Source organism: Beauveria bassiana (genome assembly GCF_000280675.1).
Source record: "Beauveria bassiana ARSEF 2860 unplaced genomic scaffold BBA_S00006, whole genome shotgun sequence".
Classification (NCBI taxonomy): Eukaryota; Fungi; Ascomycota; class Sordariomycetes; order Hypocreales; family Cordycipitaceae; genus Beauveria; species Beauveria bassiana.
Genome location: NW_007930841.1, coordinates 289,336 through 309,537, shown reverse-complemented (window position 1 = coordinate 309,537; position 20,202 = coordinate 289,336). Strand labels below are relative to the sequence as shown.

General features: G+C 54.0%; 5 protein-coding genes across 5 annotated transcripts; 4 read left to right on the top strand and 1 right to left on the bottom strand.

Moving 5' to 3' along the window:
* Positions 1 to 1,380: 1,380 nt before the first annotated feature.
* BBA_02845 (BTB/POZ domain-containing protein) lies at positions 1,381 to 6,156 on the top strand (the record flags this gene model as incomplete). The annotated part of the gene is made up of 2 exons (XM_008597942.1): positions 1,381 to 2,015; positions 2,073 to 6,156. The coding sequence occupies 2 exons, from the start codon at positions 1,381 to 1,383 to the stop codon at positions 6,154 to 6,156; spliced, it is 4,719 nt and encodes a 1,572-aa protein (XP_008596164.1).
* Positions 6,157 to 7,531: 1,375 nt separating this feature from the next.
* Positions 7,532 to 9,492, top strand: BBA_02844 (ENTH domain-containing protein; the record flags this gene model as incomplete). Its single annotated transcript, XM_008597941.1, has 4 exons — positions 7,532 to 7,604; positions 7,732 to 7,801; positions 7,892 to 8,112; positions 8,174 to 9,492. 4 exons carry the CDS (start codon positions 7,532 to 7,534, stop codon positions 9,490 to 9,492), a joined length of 1,683 nt encoding a protein of 560 aa, XP_008596163.1.
* Positions 9,493 to 10,611: 1,119 nt separating this feature from the next.
* BBA_02843 (EF hand family protein) lies at positions 10,612 to 11,323 on the bottom strand (the record flags this gene model as incomplete). The annotated part of the gene is made up of 2 exons (XM_008597940.1): positions 10,612 to 11,055; positions 11,141 to 11,323. The coding sequence occupies 2 exons, from the start codon at positions 11,321 to 11,323 to the stop codon at positions 10,612 to 10,614; spliced, it is 627 nt and encodes a 208-aa protein (XP_008596162.1).
* Positions 11,324 to 12,502: 1,179 nt separating this feature from the next.
* BBA_02842 (nucleoporin autopeptidase) lies at positions 12,503 to 18,810 on the top strand (the record flags this gene model as incomplete). Its single annotated transcript, XM_008597939.1, has 6 exons — positions 12,503 to 12,614; positions 12,704 to 12,802; positions 12,883 to 16,655; positions 16,760 to 16,990; positions 17,044 to 18,639; positions 18,700 to 18,810. The coding sequence occupies 6 exons, from the start codon at positions 12,503 to 12,505 to the stop codon at positions 18,808 to 18,810; spliced, it is 5,922 nt and encodes a 1,973-aa protein (XP_008596161.1).
* Positions 18,811 to 19,352: 542 nt separating this feature from the next.
* Positions 19,353 to 20,063, top strand: BBA_02841 (SET domain-containing protein; the record flags this gene model as incomplete). Its single annotated transcript, XM_008597938.1, has 1 exon — positions 19,353 to 20,063. One exon carries the CDS (start codon positions 19,353 to 19,355, stop codon positions 20,061 to 20,063), a length of 711 nt encoding a protein of 236 aa, XP_008596160.1.
* Positions 20,064 to 20,202: the final 139 nt, after the last annotated feature.

Genomic DNA, 20,202 nt, shown 5'->3' with positions numbered 1-20,202 from the left:
AGTAACCTTCGTACCTACTATTTACCTACAAACAATAAGGTGCACATAAGCCGCAATTTTGATCCTGGTCGCGGGGCCACGATTGTCTGCGGCGTCTGCACGCGACGTGGTAATTGAGCTAGATTGTAGTAAGAATATGGGGAAGCTAGAGGGGTATGCATATTTGATTTCCATCAGAGGCACAGATGGCTGTATGCATGCACCCTGTTAGCTGTATTTAGTTTGGTTTCTGAATCCAAGGCAATGTTGTGCGCCGACAGAAAGAGGCTGCACAACCTTGGAAGATGCTTCTCTGCGTCTGCTCTGACACTTTTTTTGTGAGATTGTCGACTGCGATGCGATGCGATGGCGCGTGCAATCTATTGTCTTTTATGTGCGTGGTTATCACGGCTCATCGAGCCGAATTAAATCGAGGCGGTTATGTTCCTTCTTCTATTCCGCACGTACATGTACTCGGAATATCACGGATGGCTTCACTCGCCACAACTGCCACCCTCCTCCCATTTCTGTCATCATAATACACGCGTCGTATAACAGGCACATGAACCTCTAAACCTCCAAGAATGAATATCACGGGAACGGAGTGACTCTGCATGTAACACGGGCAAATGGCAACTAGCCCTGGGCCACATGTGCAGACGCCACGGTTTAAACCCCCATCGGCCCAGGAGAGCAGCACAGGTAACAGCGCTGAGCGGCCATTGGTCACGGCGGACGAAACTCTCTGCAACAATACCTACCTACCTGCCTGTTGCCTGCTTTAGCAGAGTCCGGACCTTCGAGGCCGTTGCCAGCAGCAGGTACCCGAAATGCACCATCACCCCGCTAGCTCCTTACCCCCCATCACATGTACTCTCCATGTACCTTGTGCCTGCCTTGGATTGGTCCAGGGCTTGGCTTCCTCTTTCGCACCCGCGACGCGCAAAGCAACACCCCCACCATCCCCGAATGAATACGTTGTAATAGCCTTTAATTAAACACCTCCCCAAAACCTCAAACCCGCAATACCCTGCCCAGGCCTTCAACCCTTTTAACACTTTCCATACACGCCCACTAGTCGACCTTTTCACCTCTTCAACTCCAACACTTACTTGATTCTTTCGAGGGCACCTTTCTCGCAACCAGCAACGCTCCAGCCTGCCACCATCTCCGTCGACTCCGACACCTCATTTCCGCATCTCCGGGTTCGCATTGTCGCGCCGTCGCCCAAGCACCGACTCCTATCGCGACATAAATACAACAGGGCGCGGCCCTTTCCACTTAACACACGAGCTCATCAGTACGCTTAATCCGCGCCTTTAAACACGCCGTGGTCCCCGAGAACCACAGCGAGGTGCCCTTTCAAGCGTATCGGGCTCGTTTCCACCTCTTGACCGGCCGATGAGTCACTTGCTCTGGAAATCCTACTGGGAAAATGATGTCGACAGGTTTCGACGTTTACTGAGTCCTGCCGGTTCCGCAGCTCCGGTTGGTTCCAAGAGTCCAGTGATTGCCAGCGTTGGCTGGCCCAGCCCTGGCGGCTTTAGCTCTTCGCCACGCCTCGCCGGCAAGTCGCGCAAAGCCTCGGCCAAGTCAAAGGACTCATCAAATGCTATTGGCAAGCTTGAAATCAACAGTCGAGACCATGCCGGCCTCACTCTCCTCCTGCGCGCCGCCTCCTCGACCGACCCTACCGCCCGCGACTTTGTTCAAGCTCTCGTCGACCATCCAGCCATCGATCTACATGTCCAGGACCCAGAGAGCGGCTGGAACGCACTTCATCGCTCTTTGTACAACGGAAATGTCTCCATTGCCCGCATAATCCTTGCCAAGGAGAGGGAAAACATCCTCTCCGGAACGAGCGCATCCATGGGCAGAGTTGGTAGGCTCATCAAGACCAAGGATCACGAGGGAAACAGTCCCTTTGACGTCTACAACTCGACGATAGCCACCCGGTCTCTTAACCGAGGCCAGCTGAACGAGGCTGCTGACAATGAATCTGACAGCGGAGAGAGCACGACAGACTACAACGAAATGTAAGCTCGATCCTCGCGCCATGCACCGCTCACCCTTTTATTAATAACTCCAAACAGCGCAAAGACCACTCATGCTACTTCCTCCGACCAAGGGGATGAGCTATTTGTCTTCGGGAGCAACAGGAATATGTCTCTTGGTGTTGGTGACGAAGATGACCGCCAGTATCCCGAGCGTATCCACCTCCGGCGCCCAGATGGCCTTTTACGCAAATTCTACGAATCATACCTAGGCGAAGAGGATGCCGAGTCCGTTGCCTCATCATTGGAGATTGAGGATATTCCAATCTTGGTTCGCAGCCGCCCTCTTGTCATTCAAGATGTTGTCTTGTCTAAGCTCCACAGTGCCGTTTTGACTACAGATCCTGTCAGTAACCTGTTTATTGCCGGTCTTGGTCGAGGTGGGCGTCTTGGACTTGGAGACGAGAATACAAAGTTCAAGTTTGTGTCAGTTCAGGGTCCTCTAGCCGACAAGAAGATTCAACAAGTTGCTCTGGGCCAAAACCACACAATGGCAATTGCTGGCAACGGCGAGCTGTGGACCTGGGGTCTCAACTCGGATTCGCAACTGGGTTACGCGCTGCCCCCTCCGACAAGAGCCGACGAGGAACCCATGAGCCTAGTGCCACGTCAAGTTTTTGGGACACTCAAAAAGGAATTGATCCAAGGCGTTGCCGCATCCACCATCCATTCCGTTGCCCACACTGGAGCTTCGCTTTTCTGCTGGGGTCGCAATGCTGGACAGCTTGCGCTCATGGATGCCGACTCTCGGTCTCTCGACATCCAAGCCACCCCACGCAGAGTAGCCGCGTCGCTATTGACGGCGCCCATTCTCATGGTGTCTGCCATAGATAAGGCTACTACGGTTTTGCTGGCTAACCACAATGTCTGGGTCTTTACCAATTACGGATACAACCTGGTCAAATTCCCAACCCTTGATCCATTCGTCAACTACAATCTCTCATCATATGCGAACAGGCGCGAGTCGGGAAGGAAAGAAATCATCTCCATCGCATCCGGTGGAGACACTATTGCTGCGGTGACATCTCGCGGTGATTTGTTTACTATGAACATAAACAGCAAAGGCGAGTCGGATCAACCCAATGGCTCTACCACAAACCCTGCCAAGATCAAAGGCGCAGTATCCCCGCCTCAATGCGTATGGGATTCTCGCAAAGATGGTGTCACTTCCATGAGTGTTGGAGAGCATGGCTCCGTGATCATCTGCACCGAGTCCGGCGCTGTGTGGAAGCGAGTCAAGCGTACCAATGGAAAGCTGTTTTCCAGCGCTGGCCACAAAAAGAAGGACTTCAAGTTCGAGCGCGTTCCCTATATCACCAACTGTACCAAGGTCCAGAGCTCGACTTTTGGAACTTTTGCTGCCATTCGAAAGGATAGTAAAGTCATGGCCGAGGAAATATCCGTTTCCAAACCATCCATCTGGGAGGACCTCGGCTCACTTATGTGCCTGACCAACTTTGAAGCGTCGTTGCCCAAGTCAGGTCTGAACGAGTCTCGAACAGCTTGGGACAAAGCCATCGCCAGAGAAAAACACAGCTCTGTTGTTCACGAGCTGCTGAAATCACCAGACATTGAAACAGATCTCACGCAGATGCTACAATTTGGCTCGACGCAATTCAAGAGCATTGATCTTCGCGTTAACACAACAACTGCACCCGATATCAAGATTCCTGTGCACGGTTGGCTGCTCTCTGCTAGAAGTCTCATCGTCCTTGATGCTCTCTCCAAGTTCCGCCGCGGCGGCCGTCAATCGAATCAAGACATCTTTGAACTCAGCGAATACGAGGGCAGAATTCTCATGACATTTCATCAGATCGATATACTTACTCTGCTGAATATTGTGGTGTTCTCATACCTCGATACCATGATGCCGGTCTGGAAGTACACCAAAGAAGCACCTTCCCTGGCCCACCGTTTCAGACAGGTCAGAATTGAGCTCATGAGAATGGCGACCAAGCTGCAAATGACGAGGCTCGAAAGTGCGGCCCGTTTACAACGGAGTGTTGAACCTTCACTGGACTCGGATCTCCAAGGCGCTATCTCTGATAAGCGCTTCTTCGAAGATGGTGATATCTTGGTGCAGCTCGATGGCGAAGACTTCCCTGTCCATAGTCAGCTTGTGTGCAAGCGTTGTCCCTTCTTTGAAGGCATGTTCCACGGCCGCTCGCAGGGAGGATGGCTCACGAGCAGACGCTTGGGTCAAGCCGCTGAGGATCGTATCCAAGTCAATCTTGAGCATGTTAACCCAGAAACATTCATGATGGTCATACAGTACATCTACGGTGATGTTGGCGAGGACCTTTTTGAGGATGTGACTTGCGCATCTCTAGACGAGTTTTCTGAGATTGTTCTGGATGTCATGGCCACTGCAAACGAGTTGATGCTCGATCGCCTTTCACAAGCTTGCCAATGCGTGATTGGAAAGTTTGTCACCACGCGCAATATCGCCAACTTGCTCAATGAGATTAGTGTCTGTTCTGTCACCGAGTTCAAGGATGTTGGATTAGAATATATTTGCTTGCAGTTGGAAAATATGCTTGAGAACGGCAACCTTGACGGCATGGATGAAGAGGTACTTCTGGAGCTTGACGAGGTTGTGCGCGAGAATCAGCTTGCTCGGTTTCCGTTTGTGCGAAGTGGGCGTGCCGAGCTGCTTATGCATGAAAAGCATCCAGACCTCCTTATCGACATTGAGGAGGAGCGTCAGCGTCGTGTCAAGGAATTCGCTTTCAAGGTTACTCAACGAGAAGAGGAGAAAAAACTGTCCTCGTCATATCGCGCGCGCTTTGGTAGTCTGGATGAGATGGCGGCCTTCTCGAGAACGCCTGATGCTGGCCGGCGCAAGTCTAGCTATGCTAAAAACGAGCCTTTCAGCCCAAGCCTGCGGCCGAAAGAATCGCATGGAGATCTCATTTTCGATATGGAGGAAGATGTGGCCAAGCATGGCGATGTATCTTCTCCAGCTGCGCCACGTCCTCTCCCTCAACTAGATCTGGACGTGGAGCCGATGACACAGCTTCCAGAAGCAGCTTGGCAGCAAACCAAGAGGACATATCCAGTCTCATTTTCCAAATCGCCTGGCTCTTCTGCGCCCACGGTGGCGTTTCCAGCATCTCGAAACTTGAGCGGAACCCCCGCTACGCCGACTAATAATTCGATGCGCAAAGCAAACGGCCCCTGGGCCTCACCGATTTTGTCTACGACGAAGCTGGATCTACGAGGCATCATATCTGAGGCATCTTCAAAGCCCACATCTGCACTAACGACAAGTCTAGCAGCTGCATCTAGGGATGCGCCGTCGCCAAAGCCCCCGGCCAAGATGTCACAAAAGGAACGCAAGAGGCAGATGCAGAAGCAAGCAGAGGTCCATGCTGCGACAGAAAACGGGAAGATAAGTGCCAAGCCATGGCAGCCCGTATCTTCAGGTGGCGATCCAGCGCCGTGGAAGGTAGCGTCGCCTGCTCCCAAGACGTCCTTGCAAGAGGCTATGGCTTCTGAGGCTCAGAAACGCGGGCCAGTGCCCAACGCAAAGCCTCTTATTGCTGCTGAGACGGAGCCTCAGGCCAAGCGTCGCACCGCGTCGCCCGATACCAAGTTCTCCGGGCAGAACCGCAGCCGACGAGCCGTGATAGATTCACCGGCGTCTAGCAGCCAGCAGGCGGCAAGTCCACTTATCCCACACTCCAAATCGTACATCACACGAGAGCGGAAGGAAGAGCCGCTTGTGGGGGGAACGCTGGCGGATATTATTGGGCAGCAGAAGCGCGAGCAGGAGCTCGTCAAAGAGGCCGTGGCTAAACGGTCCTTGCAGGAGATTCAGCAGGAGCAGGCGTTCCAGGAGTGGTGGGACCAGGAAAGCCGTCGAGCGCAGCAGGAAGAAGCACAGCGCTCTGTCCGGCCGGCCAAGGAGAGGGGAGACGGTGGAAATAAGCGCGGAAGAAGAAGCCGCGGTGGTGGCAGTGCCGGCGGCGATGCTTATACTGGCAAAGACAATTCGGGCCTAGGCAAGGAAGCCACCAATAAAGCAGAGCAAGCCAGCGCGTCTTCGCGCCGCCCTAAGGCGCGCGGCGGAGGCAAAGCTGCGACTGTCAAGACGGCAGCCGGGAAAGGCGGCAAGAAGTAGAAGGGATGGTGTGTATATATGTGATGTCGAGTATGATTTCGGGCCTAACTTTTGAATTTCTGGATATTGGGCGTCTATGGCTTACGAATGGGTAGCTTATCTTGATACAGAGCTTCAAGGATTGTTTCTATATTTTCAAGTCTTGTTTCAAAATAAACGGATGATTGCTAGTTTCAAGACAAATTTTGCTCAGAAATGGCTTAATTTGGAATCTCTACTTTTCTTCTCGTACTTGTCGTTTGATGTGGCAAGTGATGTGCGCCTTGCCAAGGTGGATGTGTGGCAGTGCTCCTTGGAGGCGAGTTTGACACTGAATAGTACATTGCAACACGGTTTGACCATTGCGACGCAATCTCATCAAATGGGCAACTTTATATCAATTTCTCAGATTCAAGTCTTATGGGTGGTTGGTACCCTAGTGTCGGTAATCCCTCTGCCACGCGGCAGTCTTTTGTTTTTACGCGCGCCATCAGGGCGAGGAGACGTCATCGGTTTGAGTAAGTTGATGCATCAGTGGGCTGATCGTTAGGTAGATACAGCCGTGGTGGTCATGCGTGAGGAGGTCTTGCGAATCAGCGAGATTTCAGTAATTTCTTAGAGCGCCATATTGGTTCGGTAGATTGTCACGATTTATGTGAATCACTCTTTTCATCAATTTGCCTGGTGTCGCATGCGCACAATATTGTTCAAAGTATCAGAGTACCTAAGTATGTGCCTCGTGCAGCCACCAGCCACAGCCGTCTGGTGCACCCACCTTGCCACTTTGTGTGCAGCGCTGAAAGGCCAGCTAATACAGCCGAGTTTCTTGCACAAAGCCCGCTGTAAAAAGCTTGGGTTATTGACTCCAGGTTGTATCCCTGTTGCCCCGCTGTCCACCCGAAAAAGGCTCTTAGCGCCAAGAGTGACAGCCTCTTTGCCTAAAAGCACTGGCAAGTTGGCAACACAACTCCTCCTGCTGCGCTGGCAAAAGGCCTCTTCCAAGCCTCCAAGCCACACCCACCACGAGTCGTAGCTGTACCTTTCAGGTAGCCAGGCTACTAACTCCATCCCCGGCCTCGTGCAGACATTCTCCGCCAAATCCCCCATCGCCAGCCCTCTCTATTCCTTCATCATCGCCATTTTTTCAAAAATCGTGCCACCAGCACAATACCAACCTGTCACTGTCCTCAACTTGAAGCCCTGCGCCCGCTAGCGAGCTTGCCCGCTCCCCCTCCGCTAAAGAAAAGCCCGCGCGACATCATAGATTCGACCGTCCGGCGCTTCGGCTTAGCGTCGGCGACGTAGTGACGACGCTCGCCGCCCTCCCGAAACCACCGCTGCTACTTTTCTCACAAACACACCGCAGTCCTCTTTCGAGGCATCACAGTCGCCCGCCATGTCCAAGGTTATGCGAAGCATCAAAAATGTGACCCATGGGTATTCTAGCATTCAAGCCAAGGTCCGCGAAGGTTCGTTTGTCTCGTCCCGCCCGCTTCACCACCCACGACAACCCCTCAGCTTGGGCGAGCTGCTCGCGCTCCCCGGAGCGACAGCGCATTCTTTGCTGACTCTCTTCCTTTACCTCACTCCCAATAGCGACCAGCAACGATCCATGGGGCCCGACCGGCACGCAGATGAGCGAGATTGCTCAGATGACCTTCAACACGTAAGTGCATTTTTCTGTTGGACGCCGTCGCTCCTGTCGCGCCATATACGTGCGGGGCCTGCCACTGACCATTACTCGCCGCTCAACCAGCTCGACCGAGTTTTACGAGATTATGGACATGCTCGATAAGCGCCTCAACGACAAAGGAAAGAACTGGCGACACGTTCTTAAGGCCCTCAAGGTCCTTGACTACTGTCTACATGAGGGCTCCGAACTCGTCGTCACCTGGGCCCGCCAGAGCCTTTACGTCATCAAAACTCTACGCGAGTTCCAGTACATCGATGAAGACGGTCGCGATGTCGGTCAAAATGGTATTTAGCTCTTCGAAATGATCCCAAAAATAACTGCAGGCTAACTCGAGCAACCCAACAGTCCGCGTCGCTGCCAAGGAACTTACTTCCTTGGTTCTCGACGAGGAACGTCTGCGCGCTGAGCGTACTGACCGAAAGTCTTGGAAGTCCCGCGTCACCGGTCTCGAGGAGCACATGCCAGAACACATGGGTATTTCCTCGCAGCCCCAGCGACGGCCTCACCGACGCCCGCAGAACGACGAAGACGACGCCGAATACAGACTTGCCCTCGAGGCCAGTAAGGCACAGGAGGAAGAGGATCGCAAGAAGAGAGAAAGCAGACAAGGCGCCGCCGACGACCCTGATTTAGAAAAGGCGCTCAAGCTGAGCAAGGAAGAGGAGGAACGACGACGCCGCGATCTCGAAGACCAGAATGCGAATGCCCTTTTCGGCTTCGACGAGCCTTCGCAGCCTTCGCAACCTCAGCCCACCGGCCTAAACCAGGGCTACCAGCAGGGCAACCAAGTCAACTTCATGGGTAACCCGATTGATCAGAATCAGATGCTGGGCCAGCCTACGGGATACATGCAGAACCCCTACCACACTGGCATGATGCCTAATCAAACTGGCTTCCCTAACTATAACAGTAACGGTTTTGGCATGCAGCAGACTGGCATGGGTATGGATCCATATGGCCACCAGCAACAGTCGATGCCTTCATTCCAGCAACCGCAGCCCACCGGCTATAACCCCTACGCCCAACAGCAAATGCAGCCTCAGCAGCAGCCATCGGAGCCTTCGCCTCAGCCTGGCAGCAACAACCCATGGGCCACCAACCAATCTCAGCAAGCTCTGAGACCCATGCAAACTGGCTCCAACAACCCCTTCGCCCAGTTTAACAATCGCCCGCAAGCCTCGTCGCCCATTTCGTCACTCTCGGCCCTGCCAGAGCAGAAGACGCTATCTACTTTTGGCCAGCAGCAGCAACAAACCCCGCAAGCGCAGCCTCAGCAGTCGCAAATGAGTTTCAACCAATCTCAACTCGGCCTGAACAACCAGCCCAAAAAGGAGCTCAGCGAGCACGAGAGCAGACTGAACGCATTGCTGGCGTCTGGTGACGGCATGGACACGTACGGCAACACAGGCGATCTCCGAATTCCCTCGCAGCACACGGCGCCTGGTATGTTTATGAACAGCGCCGGCTCTGGTGCCGCCAGGCTGCAGCCCGAGGCCACGGGCAGCAACCCCTTTATGCGACAGCAGTTTACGGGCATGCCCAGCATCAACTACGGAGGACAGAATGGAACTTTTGGCCAGCAACCCAACAACAACCCTTTTGGTGTTCAGCAGCAGCCGCAAAGGCAGCAGCAGCAACCCGGCCATGACCTAATTCAGTTTTAAAGTGTGGAAGCAGAAGATGTGGGAAGGAAAGGGAACGTGTCACAAGTCGACAGCTATATCTTTTCGATTTTCTCTACTTTCTTGTCTTTTTTTTTTTTTTCGTTGCTGCTGTTGTTACGCTTTGCGACTTGATTTTGTTTCGTTCAAGAGAAAAATGTGCAAGATTATTTTCATAAGCTGCCATGACCTTCTAACGCGTCACACCATTTTGTTTGTGTGCCTCTTGTGAGTGGGAATCTACCACGTGTTGTTTTCTGCGAAGTTGCTGTTGTTTTCGGGAGGAGAAGGCGACTCTATACCTATCTCTACTTTTCTTTTTTTTTCTCTTCGTCTTTTATATCTGAGTTGTTTCCAGAGAGGGAAAGTAGGAGGCCCCAAGGTCGGCGTGTAGATTGACCACAAGGCGTGGGCATAAAGGGTAGCTAACTAACTAGCTAGCAAAGACGGGGAAACAGATGTATTTATTCAACCTGCAATGTACGCGGTTCGAAACAAAAGACTCGGAATGGCTGCTACTGCGTTGTTGTGGGGGTGTGTTGGCCATGCAAAAGGCGCATTCTCCTTGATTGCATACAAAAATTCTAGATTTGATTCCTTTTTTTTTTTACTTTGTTCTGTCCTGCTGTATCAAAATGACCCGGTGCCGAAGACAGCATCAACCGAAACTCCAACAACGCCACGCTTCCCTTATTTTCCTCGACCGCTCTGTAGTGATGTGACAGCTGCAGCTCGAAACGACAAAGTATATCAAAACACCAACGTTCAAAGTCACCGAAACGCCTTTCGACTCGGCTCCGCGCCCGTACTTCTTTGGCGTGTGGGCGATATGAAACGGCAGTAGCCGCATTCTTCTTCAAAGTACAACCAGCCACCCTTTCATTAGTATAATCTGGGGCGTTGTCGCAGATTCGCCATTGCCGCTGGTGCGACGCGGCGGACGCCATAGATTCTTTGTTGGCCCAGCGGCGCGGGGCGGGGGCGTTGCTGTAGCTTTGCGTCGCCTCTTCTCAATTTCTCTCCCGATGACCCGGCCCAGCCAGTTGCACCACTTTGGCCGAAGAGAAAAGAAACACCCAAGAAATGGTTGCAAAGGAGAAAGAAGCGGGGAGCGCGATCCTGTTAACCAGCCTCCTCCATCATCTGCATAAACTCGTCGAGGTTGACGCCGCCCTTGCCCTCGTGGTCGAGGTGGTCAATCATGCTGAGAATCTCCTCGTCGGTCAGGCTGCGGTCCTCTTTGATGTCCTGGGCGAGGTGGCGCATGTCGTCGATGGAGATGACGCCGTCCTGATCGTAGTCGAACATGGCAAAGATCTTGGCGGCCTCCTCGCGAGGGTCGCGGCCGCTGATGAGCTTGGAGGCGCAGAGGCGGAACTGGTCGAGATAGATGTGCAGACGGTTGACGGGGCACTGCTGGTCCTGCCAGTCGGGAGGGACGGTGCCGTAGGCCTCGAGCTCGCGAAAGTACTCTGGCTTGGAGAGGTCAAAGCCGAGCGCGGCGAGGGAGTGGCGGAACTCGTAGCTGTTGAGGTAGCCCTTTTTCTTCATGTCCATGAGGTCAAACTGGAGGGGGGGTTGTGTGTGTGAGTAGACTGTTTCCCAAATTGTCGGAAGGAAGGTTCGGGGGGGGAGGGAAAGCTTTGCTTACTACTTCGTCAATGTGCTCGCGGTCTTCGTCGGGGATGCCCGCGTATTCTTCGTTGGATGACACTTGCGGAGGAGGTGGCGGTTGGCGCTGTCGCTGGTCGTGGGCGGAGCTGGCACCGGCAAGGGACCGCCCGGCAAAAGGTCGTGGCGTCTGCGAATTGAAGCCCGTCGGTCTGGAAGCCATGATCGCGGCTCGATGCCGATAGGTTTTAAGTCGATCCGGAGACGTGTTTTGTGTAGTTTATTGCAGTGTCCAAAAAGGGAGAAAAAAAAAAGGAGCAGTCGTCCAAAACAAGGTTATGGGAAGAAGGAAAGCAAAATAGAAAAGACGGGGTGTTAATCGAGATTCATGAGCAGAATTGTTTGTAGATAAAATTGTATGGTACAGCAAGGCAGAGCGATGCGCGGCCCCTGATCGATAATCGCGTGCGTTAGGAGACGGAGGATGGCAGGGTTGAGGTTGTATGTAGATGGTTCGCCGATGGCCACTTTGCGACGCGACCCGAGGCGCCTCTGCAGACGCGCCCGCGAACTGGGGGTAAAGCCAGGTACTTGGCTGTGTGATACCTCGTAGGCAAACACCAGGCAGCAGGTCACCTGCCACAATGTTCCTCTTCGCAGCGCTGTGATTGGTGCAAGCTCACTCAGCAAAGCTTGCCTGGCCAATGAGCAAAATGAATTGGCTGCGGGTCACAAGGCAGCCTGACAGATTTAGCCCGCTGGGCACCTAACAATGCGACCTCCCCCTCCCTCCAGCCCCCAAGAAAGCCCAGGCTTCAGCGCCCCCAGAGCTGCTGGTAAGTGGCAACCCACCTTTTGGTCCAGCAAACTCCTCCCCTAAACGACAGTGCAAAAAAAAAACTTTGGCTCGGCTCCAGGCGTGAGCGAACTTCAACCCATCTCCAAAGCTCCGTGCTAGAGCGAAACCTCTCGCCACATCGACAAAAGCTCGAGGTCATCTTCCCCCGGCGCGTCACCGCCATTCACCTCTTGCTTTCATCCTTACCAGTTGATGGTTTTGACTTCCTTTTTGACGACTCTCGGCATCCATTCATTTCATTCTCGTTTTCTTTAGGCGCGTAAGCTACGTGACGGAGCAGCAGGTCGAAATTCACCCATCTCCGACACGCGCAAACAGAAGCGCGAGATTCCGTATCTAGGCACCGCCTGAATTTTCTCCTTCCGTCGACCGAATATCTCATCGCTTTATTCTCCCTCTTCCCAAGTAGATGAACACATCACGCGCGACTCGTGCCGACTAAGATTTTCCGACTTCGGCGGGCTCAAGCAAGGTCACGGCGCGCCATCACCTCGCCCTCTGCATCACGACCGATAATCCCACTCATCCCCAGCGACCGTCATCATGTCGTTTGGCGGTGGTGGCTTCGGAGGCTTCGGCCAGAATAACAATAACAATCAGCAGCAGTCTTCTGCTTTTGGTACCTTTGGCCAGAACAACAACACTACAAACGCAGGTACGATCCCATTATGCCGGTCCCTCCCCTTCTTCTGTCGCGGCCATCCCTATGATGGGTGATGTGCTGACAAAAGCTTTTCATCGCAGGCTTCGGTGCTGCCGCAAACCCTTCAGGTTTTGGCACTACTACCGCCGGCGGCGTGTTTGGCTCTGGCAACAATACTGGTGGTGGCTTCGGCAGCGGAGGTAGGCTTTATCGGCGAGAGCCCTCAGTCTGGCCGTTCGGGCTCGACGGCTAGAATGCATGCGATTACTAACTTTCACAGGCGGTTTCGGCACCAACAACAATGCTGGCGGCGCCTTTGGCAGCAAGCCGTCTGCCTTTGGCGCTCCTGCGACGACGACCGGCAATACCATGTTTGGCGGCACCACTACCAACAACACCACAAACACTGGCTTTGGAGGTTTCGGCACCACTAACAACGCCAACACGGCCTCGGCTTTTGGCGCCAATAACACCAATACCACTGGTGGCATCTTTGGCGGCGCCAAGCCTGGTGGCTTCGGCGCCGCGACTACGGGCAACTCCCTCTTCGGCGGTGGCAATACCACCAACACGACTGGTGCATTTGGTGCCAACACTGGATTTGGCGCAAACACCACTCTAGGTGGTGGCGACCCCCCGGGTACCGCTGTTGCTCCTTTTCAAGCTTTCAACGAGAAGGAGTCGGGCAGCACAGCGTCCAATATTTCAAACTCCTTCCAGAACATCTGTTTCCAGGATCCCTACAAGAAGTGGTCTGCGGAAGAGCTTCGACTTGTCGACTACGTTCAAGGCCGAAAACACGGCAACGCCAGCGGTACCGGCGCTTTCGGTGTTTCTTCCGGCTTTGGCGGCGGCTTTGGCGCGACCAACACCAATGCTCAGACGACCAATGCTTTTGGTTCCAATACTGCGAACAACACTGCTGGGGGCGGTATCTTCGGTGGCGGCAACAACAATGCCAACACCGGCGGGGCTTTCGGCTCTGCTGGGACACCTGCTTTCGGAACCACTAACGCCAACACCGGAGGTGGTCTCTTTGGGGCTGCGAATAAGCCTGCTACCGGCGGTGGTATATTTGGTAGCAGCGCTCCTCAGACTCAGCAGACTGGCGGCGGTCTCTTTGGTGCCGCCAACAACAACACAAGTGCTTTCGGTGCCAACAACAATAACGCAACCAACAGTGCATTCGGCGCCCCTGCAAACAATACCGGCGGCGGCCTCTTCGCTAATGCTAACCAGAACAAGCCTGCTGGAACCGGTTTCAGCTTTGGTCAGACTGCCAACACCAATGCTGCCGGTTCTGCTTTCGGCGGTGGCAACACAGCCAGTCCTTTTGGAGCTGCAAATACCACAAACACTGGCGGCGGTGTCTTCGGCAGCAACACTAATAATGCCCAGCAAACCACTGGTGGTGTCTTTGGAAATGCCACACAACAGCAAACTAGCACGGCCTCTCCCTTTGGTGCGTTTGGGGGTCAGCAAAACCAACAGCAGCAGACTGGTGGCGGTCTCTTCGGAAGCCAGAACAAGCCCGCGACCGGGGGTCTCTTTGGTGGCGGCGCGAACACCACTGCCAACGCTACTGGCGGAAACCTTTTTGGTAATGCCAACAATGCCAATAACCAGCAACCTACCTCTGCATTCGGTCAAAACACAGGGGGGGGTCTGTTCGGAGCAGCCAAGCCTGCTAGCGGCGGGGGGCTGTTTGGAAGCAGCACCAATGCACAGACAAACACTGGTGGTGGTAGCCTCTTCGGCGGTGGTACTCTTGGTCAGAACAACACCCAACAGAACACCGGAGGCAGTCTTTTTGGAGCCGCAAACAACCAGCAGAAACCTGGCGGTCTTTTTGGCGCCTCGAATCAAAACGCCGGTGGCAGCGTGTTTGGCGGACAAAACAACCAAGCTCAAGGCTCTTCTCTCTTCGGTGGTGCCAACAATCAGCAAAACCAGCAGGGCTCGGCATTTGGTGGATCTCTACTGGGCAATTCTCAGCAAAACCCCAGTGCCCCTCTCGGTCTTACTGCCAACCTGAACGATGTCTCGGCGTACGGTACTCCAGCTCTTTTCGCCAACCTCGGAGGAAATGAGTCTCCCAACCCTGGGCCCCTTGCCACGCCCCTTAACGGCAATTCGAAGCCTCGCAGGAGCTCCATTCTCCCCATGTACAAGCTTGCCCCCGCCTCTGCCTCTCGCTTCGCTACTCCGCAGAAGCGTGGCTTCGGCTTTTCCTACAGCAGCTACGGCACTCCTGGAGGCAGCCCTGCCAGCAGCCTATCGAGCACTCCTAGTGGCCTCGGACGCAGTCTGCTTGGTTCCGGCTCCAGTGGAAACCTGAGCAAGAGCATGTCAACCAACAATTTGCGTCGCACCTTCAACAGCGAAGATAGCATTCTCGCCCCAGGTGCCTTCTCAGCAAGCTCCAATAGCCGCTGGTACGGAAGTACAGGGTCCAAGAAGCTCGTTATCAACCGCGAAATCCGCAGCGATCTCTTCACAACCCCTCAAAAGGAGAAGCCTGTAGCTGAAGGCAACGGAACTGGTCGTAAGCTACTGAAGCGCGTCAGCTTCGATACCAGCCACGTTGATTCCGAAGAGACAGCGACGCCGGTCCGCGCTCCTTCTCCGCCCGACGACAGTCCCAGCACGCAGAACGAAGACACTCCTCGCCAACCCAAGCCCACCGTTAATGGAACCAAATCACCCGAGATGGAGCAGGTATCTAGCGGCAGAGAGCTTGCTGTTGTGCAGGAAGATAGCACTACTGCTGACTCCGCTACTGCTACTGACGCTCCCATCAGCAACGGTTTTGACAATGCTCCTGGCGGGTACTGGATGCGGCCCAGCAAGGATGAGTTGATGGCCATGAACCGCGTTAACCGATCCAAGATTGATGGATTTACAGTTGGCCGAGACAATGTTGGTCAAATTAGGTTCAAGGTTCCAGTTGATCTCAGCACCATCGATCTGGATGAGATTTGCGGCGGCATTGTCCAGCTCGAGCCGCGGTCCGCAACTGTCTACCCTGTCGCCGCCAAGAAGCCTCTCATGGGTAGGGGTCTCAATGTTCCCGCCAGAATTTCTCTGGAGCAGTCTTGGCCTCGTGGTGGACGCGAGAAGCGAGTCACTAGCGATCCCAAGCGCTTCAGCAAGCACGTCGAGCGCCTTAAGCGCATTCCCGATACTACCTTTGAAAGCTACGACAAAGATACTGGCGTTTGGACCTTTTCCGTTGAGCACTTTACCACGTACGCCATGCCTGACGACGATGATGAGACGGATGGCGACGGCTCTTCCGAACTCCCGCCTCAAACGGAAATCGAAACTGCTCCTCAAGCTATGGCTCTCGACGAGATTGCAGGAGCTCCTAGTGAGAGCAACAGACAGGCTCTTCGACGCAATGGTGTGCCGGGCGCCTTTGATGAGTCAGAGGAAGTTCATGGAGAGGAGCAGCCCTTGAAGCAGTCTTTTTTAGGGATTAGCTCCGCGGATTCGGCGCCCAACGAAGTCAGACTGGCTCTAGAGATGGATGACCTTGTTGACATGGGCGAAGAATATGACGAGTTCGATAGCGAAGACACGGCGAATGCTTCGGTCGAACCGCATCACGCCACGGAGCTTGAACAAGCCTCGCCGGAGGATGAGCAGGACGCTAAGATGAGCACTCCTGGTGGCATTCTCAGAGCCAGAATGAGAGCTATCAAGGAGTCAGCTGGCCCTGTTCGACTCGAGGTAGCTGATGGAGATGATTGGACGGAGATGTTGCGCAAGACGGTCAGCCCGATGAAGCGCGACAGACAGGAGCTCCGTGAACTGAACGAATCGCCGTCGAGAAGAGCTGGTGGACAGCTGGACGACAATCTCAACGCCTCTGTTTGGGGACGTCGCAGCATGGGACGCCCAGATAAGCATGAAGGGTTCGCAGCAAACGCAGCGCTGGAAAAGAGTGTCGGGTTTGCGACCAGTATTGACTTGATGAACTCGTTGTTTGAGAAGCCCAAGCCTATTCGCGAGAAATTGCGTGTTTCTTCCAATGCAAAGGGATTTTCCCAGGTCGGTACCCTTGTTACAATTTGATTTTCTTCCCTCTATTCACGGAGATATTTTTGTATCTAGCCCGGGAGCTCAGTAAATACTAAATTGTTTCATTCTGATAGTTGCTACAAATGCGAAAAGACAAGCCCTTCGATACTGATGAGAAGGAACATGCCTCTCAACGCACCCCTCGAGTTTCTTGGGGTCTGGACGAGACCCTTGTCGTCACGCAGCCACGCGACTCGCACTTCTCAAGTCAGATTCTGCGTGACAGTACCGACATTTTGAGCATTACAAAAACAAGCGTTGGAAGCGTCATGCACGATGTTTATTTGGGCAAACTTTATAGCCAGGTATGCTTGATGTCTCGGCCAAAGCACAAGATTGTTCTAACAAGTGGAAATAGTCGTTCACGAGATATTTGCAAGCTCAGGATAAGCTAACCGACGTTCGCATGCTCGATGGTGCGCCTTTCGCTGTTCTTCGTCAGACAAGTCTCCAGGACATTTTCCATCATCAAGACATGACCGACCCTGCCAATCTGTACGAGAAACAAGTATGGGAACTTGCCGATATTCTCTTTGGACATGCCTCTACTTCCAACCTTTCTGATCACCTTGCGCGCAAGAAGAAGCTCTCCGAGTTTTGGGCTGTGCTCGTTGAAGAAGCTTCATCCATCGCGATCGGCAAGGCTGCCTCCAGTGAAGAAAAGGCAATTGCCTGTCTTGCCGGTCATCGCATCACAGAGGCTTGCAAGTACCTATTGGAAGGGAAAAACTTTCGTATTGGTACTTTGGTCTCCTTGATTGGAACTTGCGATTCTGCCAGGAAGGAAATGAAGGAGCAGCTCCAGTCCTGGCAGGACTCCAAGATGCTGTCGGAATTTCCGGAAGCTATTCGGGCAATTTATGAGGTGCTCAGTGGCAACGTATGCGTTTGTGGGGGTCTCAAGGACGTGCCCGTCGAAGACCGTATGGAATCGTTTTTTATTTCACAAAGGTTCGGCCTTGACTGGAGACAAGCCTTTGGTATGCGCCTGTGGTATGCGCTGAGCAAAGACGAGGATGCCAAGTCTGCGGTTAAAAGGTTTCAAGAGGACATTAACGAGAACAGAGAGGATCTACCTGAGACGTGGTACATGGAGCAAGGTGTCAAGCCCATCTGGACCGATTACGACCTGGGCAAGCGCCAAGATCTTCTTTGGGGCTTGCTCCAACTGTACGCCGAGCCGAAGACGGATCTGGAGGCCGTCATCCGACCCGAAAACTCTCAACTGTCACCTCTTGATACTCGACTTTGCTGGCAACTTGGCCAAGCTCTCACCTCCACGGGCAAGGTCTCATACGGGGACCACGACGCTTCCAAAGCCGATGCTGCCACCGTTTCTTATGCTGCTCAGCTGACCAGCGCCGGTGAATGGCTGGACGCCATCTTTGTCCTGCTGCATCTTCGTGACGCGGTCGCTCGCAAACAAGCTCTCCAGGAGCACCTCTGCCGCCATGCCAGCCGGATTGGCGCTGAAAACGGACCCGTCTTCACAACGCTCACCGAGAAGCTGCTGATTCCCGCCAGCTGGATTTGGGAAGCTCTTGCGCTGTATCAGCGCAGCGTAACCAAGGATGCTCCGCTCGAGGTGCAGTGTCTACTCCGCGCCGGCTCTTTTGAGGAAGCTCACCGCGTTCTGGTGAACCAGGTTGCTCCTCGCGCTATTGTCGAGCGCGACTACGCTGGCTTGTCTGAGCTCATCTCTCAGCTCAAGGGCCGCCAGGATAGTATATCGCAATGGTCCCTCGGAGGTGAGGTTTACGGCCACTTCCTCGCCTTGATGCAGCACCGCAGAAAGAAGGAGAGCATCCCGTCTGCATTGCTGGAGAGATTGCTGGTCGGGCTGAATGCCATGAGCGAGAGCGGCTCCGAACAGGAAATTCTGCGGTACGCAGCGGTTTCCGACATGGCTGATGAGACGGCGCGAGAAATTGTCAAGATGGCGAAGAAGAAGCAGGTATGTTGCCACTAGCACAGTCAGGCTGCCCGCACACGAATGCTAACGTAAACTCGATAGGACATGGATCTGCGCTCTAGGATCTTGCATCTGCCGCTGACGCAGGATCGACTTCTTGCTTATTCTGTGGACCTGGGTCTCGACAGATATAGGGAGGTTGTGTCGTATTGAGGGGAAAAAATATGGTTCATGAGATGACTTGCGCAGTCTTGGTTTTTTTTTTTATATACAGGTGAAGCCTACAGGGCGCAAAGGCGATTTTTTCTGGATCGTAAGAAAGGGAGACAATAGGGGGAAAGGATTCGATTTTGCATGTTTGTTTTCGCCTGGCTTTTGTCAATCTTTCGATTTGATGTCTTTCAAGCTGACGGAGCCTCGTCCCTCTTGGGCAGGCAGGGGGAATGGCAAAGCAAACTTTTGTAGAACATTTATTGAAATTAGATAGGGTTATTTTCATCATTTTGCGACAATTTAGTGATTGTCGTTTAGCTTTTTCATGCCCGTGTCTGGACTGTGACTAGAAAGAATCCTCTCCACTGTATCTGTATACTGCAATATGAAAAATAGAAAAAATTTGGCGTGGCGGGGAAGACGAAACGTGAGATGGGCCTCACTTACAACATGGCCTATGACTACTACCAAACAAACCCCGCTAGTTCCCCTCCGTCTGCGCGCTCATATTCAACCAGACGCCAAAAAGCAGTTTCCAAAAAATGCCACGGCCCAAGAACTGGCCCAGCACCCTACCCTACCTCACGGCCCCTCTGCACGGCAAGGACCTCACGCCGGCACACCTCGCCGCCATCCGCACCAAGCCCTCCTCCTCCTCCGCCTCGTCCACCGCCGACGTGCCCGTCATCTCCGCCGCCGACACGCCGCCGTTGCCCTGCCCACGCGTCAAGATCCAGCCCATTACCAGCCCGGCCTCGCACCCAGCCCTCGGGCAGTGCGGTCTCTTTGCGGCGCGGAACCTCGCCCCCGGCACGCTGATCCTCGCGTACCTGGGGCGCGTGCACGCCGGCGGGGGCGGCTCGGCGGCGGGGGCGGCGGGGAAAAGTTCCTCCGACTATGACTTGTGGTTGGACCGCGAGGCGGACGTTGCGGTAGACGCGGCGGCGTGTGGCAACGAGGCGAGGTTTGTGAATGATTATCGCGGGGTCGGGCCGGCGCGGCCAAATGCCGAGTTTCGGCCTGCGTTTTGTGAGAGGTGGGGGGAGGTGTGCGTGGGGGTGTGGGTGATGGCGGCGGCGGCGGGAGGAAAGGGCAAGGGGCAAGGGGGGAAAGGGGGGATAAGGAAGGGGGAGGAGATTTTGGTGAGTTATGGAAAGGGCTTCTGGGAGGAGAGGAGGAGGGAGATGGAGGAGGGTGAGGAGGAAGAGGCGGAGGAGGAGGAAGAGGGCGGTAGTGAAAGAAAGGGTGCGTGAGCTGGCTTACACGGCTGGAGCTTGTTGCTTTTGCATTGCATGATAGACATTGTTAGCATACCTCGGATGAAGAATGGCCACGGCTGGATGAGATCCTGTCACGGGAAAAGAGACTTTTACATTTCAGATCACTAATGAC